This window comes from the organism of the source record quoted next (genome assembly GCF_019968985.1).
Source record: "MAG: Porospora cf. gigantea B chromosome Unknown PgB_NODE_1263_length_6785_cov_154.066, whole genome shotgun sequence".
Classification (NCBI taxonomy): domain Eukaryota; phylum Apicomplexa; class Conoidasida; order Eugregarinorida; family Porosporidae; genus Porospora; species Porospora cf. gigantea B.
This window is the reverse complement of record NW_027178608.1, coordinates 1-6,785: the sequence shown is the minus strand read 5'-3', so window position 1 is coordinate 6,785 and position 6,785 is coordinate 1. Positions and strand designations below refer to the sequence as shown.

The window sequence follows — 6,785 nt, the reverse complement described above, 5'->3', positions numbered from 1 at the left end:
ACTCCCACCTGGCAGGTGCCGCCCCTCCGACGGAGGCGATGGCTGACGAGAAATTATCCAGCCCCTGTGAGGTGTCTCGACCCAACAGGGCGTTGATCTCCGCCAGGAACTCGGCCTGCTGCTCGTAGAACCACACAAAGGTCTCCTGCTTGGGTGGGCGCCCTGGACCTCGCCGTGCTCGGGGTGCGAGGCCGCGACGGAACCCGTCGTCGCCGAGCGCCGCAAGGGCCACTGCCTGCTGCTTGCACAGCCAGTCCTTCGCCACTAGTTCGTTGTCCCAGGCGGGGAGGGGCGGCAGCTCGCTAGGTAATGCAGGACTGCTCAAAATCTGAGCCGCCGTGGCTACCTTGGGAAGAGGGGTGCAGGCAAGGCTGATGACCAAATTTCCGGAGCCCGGTTGTTCGAAACGATGCCTCTTGTTGCGCGCTGACAGAGGCTGGGCTGGCCGTTTCCGGTCCGTTGACGGGGTTCTGTTTATTGACACCTGAGAAGTCTCGCTTGGAGAATACTCCGAATCGGCTCCTTGAGTCCTCGTCGCTCGTCGCGGGGTTTTCTCAACGATATGTGAGTCCTTCTTCTCCACCTTGACCGACTTCTCGGACTTGCTGGGGGGTCGGTCAGGTTTGCCAGGCCGATCTTTCTCTTCATCAGATATTTCTGGAATGTGGAACTCGGCGCTCATCAAGTCGTTGGGCACTTCGAAATCCAGCTCATTGGCCCACTCGCGGTAGCGATGGCTAACTTCCAACCATTCAACACCGACACGCCACACACCGTCCTCAGGCTTCTGGTTCTCAGGGGGATTCTCTAATGTCGTCTCCTTAGGAAGTGCACTCGAGAAGACCCCTGAATCGAAGGAGTCGGGAAAGTACCAGTAATGTGTCAGGCAGCGGTCAGCGCCATCGTTGGTGGGGATTCGCACTTTTCTGGTGAAAATTTCGTCGTTGTCAGAGATATGCACGTCGAGCAGCAGGTGCGAGCACTGGGTCCATGCCCCAGTGCCCACTCGGCCACCGAGCTCACGAACTCGGTTGGCGCATTTCTTCGCCAGGTCGGGGTTCTCCTTGCGAAAGGCAATGAACACCAAGGGAGGCTTCCAGAGACCTGCCTCAACGCTGGTTTTGTATAGCTCTGGCAGCAGGTCTTCTGACTCGTTTTGAGTTTTGGCGGTGTGTAATTCCAAGCGGCGAAGATTGCCAAAAGTAGAGTCAGAGAAGCGAGCGTGGACAAAAAGTAGGGTCTTTTCCATGATCTGTCGGAGGCACCCCGAGTGCGGATCCAGAAGGATATCCCTAAAGAGCGCTGCGGGCAACTTCACAGGGAAACTAGTATCAAAATCCCCTGTGTGCTCACTCTTTCGCGAACTCTCCTGCAACCGCGGTGTCCATGAGGACCTGCACAGAGGAGATCAGGCTCATCAGATTCTTCGGAGTGAACAGTGGTGTGGAGCGTAGCTCCTCATGGCTGGTGAATATGCACTGCAGCATAATCTCAGCACACTCTAGCAAATTTCTGTCGTCTTGCGGGATGCGCTGCCTCTCCGACCTCTCGCGGAGGGGCTTCGGAGCCGAACGGGCCATTGTGATATCTGACCAAATCGCCGTTTATTGCAAGGGAAGGTTCAAACATCTAATCCGTGGTGTGAGGCAATATCTCAAGCTCCGTGACTTGATAATGCCGGTGGCACTGGCTGATCTGCCTCGTGGTGTATTTCTGTCGATCCTTTCATTCTTACGTGGCGCAGACCGTTCTCTGGAGACGTGTAAAACCAAGTCTCGACTGATGAGGGCCAGCACGCGGGTGGCTGGCCGAGTTCGGCACTTACCCTGTATGGGCACTCGCAGTCTGAGCTCCGTTAGCACGCAGAAATCCAGCCTGTACTGGTCTTTGTTTGTGGACTGTGACGTCGAAGAATGTTCGGATCTGAGGCCAGTAGAGCTCGTGTCATCCTCTGCTGGGTTGTCCATGCTGGCGCGTAAGCACTGCGACATGGAGGGCGTCCGGAAACTCACGCTTCTGGGAAATTCGGCAGAGTTTGTGTGTCCTCCAAACTTGGAAGTCCTGCTTTTCAGAGGTTCAATGCCTCTGGCTGCGCTTTCAGGGTTGCCGACTGTCTTGAAAGAGCTCACACTACCGCCCTCCTTCGATACCAGCATAGGGGTGGGGGATTTGCCCGCGAATCTCAGGCGCCTGACACTTGGTACGCGGTACAACCAAGTCCTATCGGACGGGGTGCTGCCTCCTCATCTGGAGTACCTGGACCTCGGCTGGAGCTACGATCAACCGCTTCCTCCACTGCCTGTCTCCCTCAAGCGGCTGGTGCTGTCTTGGATGTACAGTGTAGCCCTGCCCGCATTACCTGATAATCTGCGTCTCTTGCGAATATCAGGAGTCTACAACAGACCTCTACCCATCCCAATAACTCGACTCACGTCGCTAGTACTCGGATGGTCATATAACAGCTCTCTGGTCCCTATCCCTTCTCTCATAAGCCTTGAATTGGGCTTCAGTTTCAACCTACCTCTGGAACGTGGTCAGTTGCCAGCAGCCCTTGAGAGATTAAAATTTGGTCACTGTTTCGACCAGAATCTGAACGGTTTGCTGCCTCCAAAGCTGGTGTCGCTGGTACTAGGCAGAAACTACTCTCAGAGGTTAAGCGAACTACCAGAATCCCTTCGAAAAATGACTGTGGACCCCTTATTTTTCCTAAGTCCAGGTTTAGAACCCCAAGTCCGTGATAGAAGAATGCACGACTGGCGTCTCGAAACACAGGTGCTACGACTACAGTCTGGCAATATGCCCACTGATAGATTGGAACTTGGTAAGGCAGTGGACCGCTTCCTTTATGAACCTAACAGCATCGATGTATGCATCGGCACACCGTAGTGAATGTTGATATGAACTCCGACACATTTAAAATCATCAGAGCTGGCCGCAATCAGCAATGACCACAGCCTTGCTGGGCTTTCCGCTGTCAGATCCGAGAGCCTCCACAGCCTTCACGACGTCCATACCCTCAACAACCTTGCCGAATACGGTATGCTTGCCATCCAACCACGCAGTTCGCACAGTGGTGATGAAGAACTGCGATCCGTTGGTGTTGGGACCAGCGTTGGCCATAGACAATTGGCCCGCCTCAGTGTGCTTCAAGATGAAGTTCTCATCAGCGAACTTGGTGCCGTAGATAGACTTGCCACCAGTACCGTTGTGGTTGGTAAAGTCACCACCCTGAAGCATGAAGCGAGGGATGACGCGGTGGAACCGGGAGCCCTTGTACCCGAAACCCTTCTCATGAGTGCATAGCGCTCTGAAGTTCTCGGCAGTCTTGGGAACCACATCCGAGTTTAGCTCCATGATGATGCGACCAGCAGCGTTGCCATCAACGGTGATATCGAAGAAAACTCGGGGAAGAGCCATGGGAGAATTTGATATTTCGGTATTCCTCTGGGTTTTAGGTGTGGGGTATGAGATCATTTGTGAGATCATCTCCTCCCAGTTCGATGTTTGCATTGGGTCCGCTTGTGTAAGGCTTTCAGTGCAGAGACATATATTTCACAATTGAATTTGTATGATGCCTCTGCGAGCTTGCGCAATACCTGGAAGTCCCGAAGGGACAAGTATCGGTTCTTCTCAATGGGGCAACAAACCATCCTCTGCATCGGCGATGTGAATGTTTCTATGAACTCTCGACACATTTAAAATGATCAGAGCTGGCCGCAATCAGCAATGACCACAGCCTTGCTGGGCTTTCCGCTGTCAGATCCGAGAGCCTCCACAGCCTTCACGACGTCCATACCCTCAACAACCTTGCCGAATACGGTATGCTTGCCATCCAACCACGCAGTTCGCACAGTGGTGATGAAGAACTGCGATCCGTTGGTGTTGGGACCAGCGTTGGCCATAGACAATTGGCCCGCCTCAGTATGCTTCAAGGTGAAGTTCTCATCAGCGAACTTGGTGCCGTAGATAGACTTGCCACCAGTACCGTTGTGGTTGGTAAAGTCACCACCCTGAAGCATGAAGCGAGGGATGACGCGGTGGAACCGGGAGCCCTTGTACCCGAAACCCTTCTCATGAGTGCATAGCGCTCTGAAGTTCTCGGCAGTCTTGGGTACCACATCCGAGTTTAGCTCCATGATGATGCGACCAGCAGCGTTGCCATCAACGGTGATATCGAAGAAAACTCGGGGAAGAGCCATGGGAGAATCTGATATTTCGGTATTCCTCTGGGTTTTAGGTGTGGGGTATGAGATCATTTGTGAGATCTTATTCATTTGTGAGATCTTATTGCATTGGGCCCGTTTGTGTAAGGCTTACAGTGCAAGAGACACATATTTCACAATTGAATTGGGGTCGTATGATACCTCCGCGAGCTTGCCCAATACCTGGTCCAGCTGGAAGTCCCGAAGGGACAAGTATCGGTTCTTCTCAATGGGGCAACACACCATGATCCCGCTCTTGCGACTGGGTACACTCGCCTTTGGCACCGAATCCAGCGTACCCGTATCAACCACGAATGTGGTCCACGGAAATTCAACCAAATAGAAGCGGCAAAACTTCCAAAAAAGAAGGCCTACGCTATCACAATTGGACGGCGGCAACTTGAAGCTTCGCCGCCACGCCAACCGCTTGGTCTGGGCTGACCAGGCGCGACTTCCAGTGGCCAAGGGCTCTCCTGCACGGTGTATCGACGGCTTGTAGAACCAGTGGGTCTTTCGCTCAGCATGAGGCATGAACTCGTGGAGAGGAGCTTGCAAGCACGGCAACACGGGAGGATCAACAGTCTGCAAAAAATAAATAACCATCACCATCCAGGCGTAGTTGGAGAGGAACCGAAACTGAGCGCCGACGATGTTCTGCGATCGGATAAACAGCTTGACTAGGCGTCCCAACTTTGCACACCTAGAGTCGAACGTAGCGTAAAGGTAAAGCAGCTGGCTGTTTTGTAGTGCGATGTGGTTGCTAAAAGATATCTCCACTGTGTTCGCATAGTCATCGGCGGCATTTCCGGGGTGCTGCAGAGTCAGCCTACACAGGGGCACCACAGCGGAAGTCCGGCGTTCGATAGCAGAAACAAATCCGTGTCTTCCAAGCTCGTCTGCCAGGCGATGTATTTCCTGGGTGACGCCCTTTGTCGCTTCTACACCAGACAGGGTGTAGTCGTAGTCCGAAAACGAGGTTGCAAATCCCGACGATTGAGCTCCATAAGCCGAGACGGTTGCGAAGGGGTAGAGTTTGCGTAGAAGCCCTTTCAGAGAGGCTATCACAGAGGTGTTACGCCCCTTTTTGTCGTTCATTCGGGCTGAGTCGTTGTCGAGCACACGGCTGACCAGTTTTCGAACACGCGCCGACTCCCGGCACTGCACCACGTCAATCAACCCCGGGCCGCTATGTACCAGAAGGGATCCGACCTGGTAGCGCATGTCAGAGGGAACATGATCTACGAGAGCGTGTTGCTCGCTAGGGGGGAGGTAGCGACCCCAAAGCAAGGCGTCCACTCGCAGGTCGAACTTTTCGAGGACGTCCCGGAGAACAAGCATCGCCAGCTCTCGGTCTATCATGGGCAGCTCCAGCAGGCAGCGAGTGAACGAGCTGTTGTAGTGGCTCTCTCCAGCGTACTCATAGCGAGCTAGTGCCGGCCGCCATTCACTGTTAACTTCGCAAATTGAATTCTTGGAGACGCGAGAGATATCAGCGATAGTCTCCTGTATCAACTGCGCGATCGGTCCATACACAGCCATCATGCCATATTAATGGTTTTAGTTTAGATCTTGGAAAATTGTCTGTTGACCCGATCTGGATTGATCACAAACCACCCAACGCATCTGGTACTCAGAATATTAACAAATCTGGCTTGGCGTCCACGTCAACCTCCTTGTCAAAAGGCTCGACCCCCTCTACCGAGATATGCTTCACGTTGTTCTGATGCTTGAACCTCTCTAGCTTGACCACTCCCCCGCACTGCTCAAGCATCCGACCGTAATCGTTCGCGTATTGATCTTGCATATTCCGCACTCCGCACTGTAATAGGCACTCAATGGCCTCCACAGAGCACAGCACCAGCTTGCTGTCCTCCATGTCGAGCAGGTCCACCAGCGCTGGGATAGCTCCCGCGCTGACGACATAGTCCACTTGGTTCTGGTTTCCGCCAGTGATGGCGTTGGAAATGACCCAGCCGGCTTCACGTTTGACTTCGAAGTCCTGAGTCTGTAGAACGTTGATAACCTGCGGTATGATGCCCGCGTCGATTACTTTCTGGATCTGGTGGGAGCTGCCTGCAGCGATGTTTGAGAGCGCCCAGAGCGCCTCCTTGCGTGTGCCTCGCTTGAACCCGTCGACCAGAGCGCTGAGGTTCTTCAGCAGCATGGGGCAGAGCTTCAGTAGCATGTCGGTCTGGTAGTCCTCGCCGGTGACGATGTTGCCAATGGCTCTAAGAGCAGGAGTGTGGACTGAGGTGCTCTCGTGCATGACCAGGTCTGAGAGTCTGACTGCCAGTCCTGATTCCAGCACGTCGTTGACCTTTTGTCTGTTAGGGTTCCCGTCCGTCCAACAGGAGAGGATCCAGCAACAGTCTGTCAGAACATCGGAATCCGAAGTCTGCATCAGGAATTGTAGAGCCGGAAGCGCTTCGCGAATCTGCTCATACGCGGGCTCCGGCTTGGAACGACAAAGATGCGATAACAACCATACGCCGTTACGGATGAGCCCAGGCATCTTCATCTCATCAAGCAGTACCTTCTTCTGTGAAAAGATCTCCAACAGCGGCTCCATCACGTTGGAGTTGA

The 6,785-nt window shown here is 53.8% G+C and overlaps 6 protein-coding genes across 11 annotated transcripts; 1 reads left to right on the top strand and 5 right to left on the bottom strand.

Annotated features, from left to right (window-relative positions):
• Positions 1 to 1,580, bottom strand: KVP17_000032 (uncharacterized protein; the record flags this gene model as incomplete). Of its 3 annotated transcripts, XM_068521476.1 has the most annotated exons (3): positions 1 to 982; positions 1,007 to 1,325; positions 1,354 to 1,580. In XM_068521476.1, coding segments are annotated over 3 exons (1,528 nt in total), but the record flags the coding sequence as incomplete, so codon positions are not given. The 3 variants fall into 3 exon arrangements, with proteins under 3 accessions (XP_068378973.1, XP_068378974.1, XP_068378972.1); XM_068521477.1 differs by lacking the exon at positions 1,354 to 1,580 and having other exon boundaries at positions 9 to 1,249; XM_068521475.1 differs by lacking the exons at positions 1 to 982; positions 1,007 to 1,325 and having other exon boundaries at positions 1,350 to 1,580.
• A 94-nt stretch (positions 1,581 to 1,674) lies between these two features.
• Positions 1,675 to 2,886, top strand: KVP17_000034 (uncharacterized protein; the record flags this gene model as incomplete). Of its 2 annotated transcripts, none has more annotated exons than XM_068521661.1 (1): positions 1,675 to 2,886. In XM_068521661.1, the coding sequence occupies one exon, from the start codon at positions 1,675 to 1,677 to the stop codon at positions 2,884 to 2,886; it is 1,212 nt and encodes a 403-aa protein (XP_068378976.1). The 2 variants fall into 2 exon arrangements, with proteins under 2 accessions (XP_068378976.1, XP_068378977.1); XM_068521662.1 differs by having other exon boundaries at positions 1,831 to 2,886.
• A 36-nt stretch (positions 2,887 to 2,922) lies between these two features.
• Positions 2,923 to 3,417, bottom strand: KVP17_000037 (uncharacterized protein; the record flags this gene model as incomplete). The annotated part of the gene is made up of 1 exon (XM_068521813.1): positions 2,923 to 3,417. The coding sequence occupies one exon, from the start codon at positions 3,415 to 3,417 to the stop codon at positions 2,923 to 2,925; it is 495 nt and encodes a 164-aa protein (XP_068378982.1).
• A 287-nt stretch (positions 3,418 to 3,704) lies between these two features.
• KVP17_000036 (uncharacterized protein) lies at positions 3,705 to 4,256 on the bottom strand (the record flags this gene model as incomplete). 2 transcript variants are annotated; one of them, XM_068521794.1, is made up of 1 exon in its annotated part: positions 3,705 to 4,256. In XM_068521794.1, the coding sequence occupies one exon, from the start codon at positions 4,254 to 4,256 to the stop codon at positions 3,705 to 3,707; it is 552 nt and encodes a 183-aa protein (XP_068378980.1). The 2 variants fall into 2 exon arrangements, with proteins under 2 accessions (XP_068378980.1, XP_068378981.1); XM_068521795.1 differs by having other exon boundaries at positions 3,705 to 4,199.
• Positions 4,257 to 4,313: 57 nt separating this feature from the next.
• On the bottom strand, positions 4,314 to 5,744 carry KVP17_000035 (uncharacterized protein; the record flags this gene model as incomplete). Of its 2 annotated transcripts, XM_068521750.1 has the most annotated exons (2): positions 4,314 to 4,784; positions 4,809 to 5,744. In XM_068521750.1, 2 exons carry the CDS (start codon positions 5,742 to 5,744, stop codon positions 4,314 to 4,316), a joined length of 1,407 nt encoding a protein of 468 aa, XP_068378978.1. The 2 variants fall into 2 exon arrangements, with proteins under 2 accessions (XP_068378978.1, XP_068378979.1); XM_068521751.1 differs by having other exon boundaries at positions 4,314 to 5,744.
• Positions 5,745 to 5,832: 88 nt separating this feature from the next.
• Positions 5,833 to 6,771, bottom strand: KVP17_000033 (uncharacterized protein; the record flags this gene model as incomplete). The annotated part of the gene is made up of 1 exon (XM_068521586.1): positions 5,833 to 6,771. One exon carries the CDS (start codon positions 6,769 to 6,771, stop codon positions 5,833 to 5,835), a length of 939 nt encoding a protein of 312 aa, XP_068378975.1.
• Positions 6,772 to 6,785: the final 14 nt, after the last annotated feature.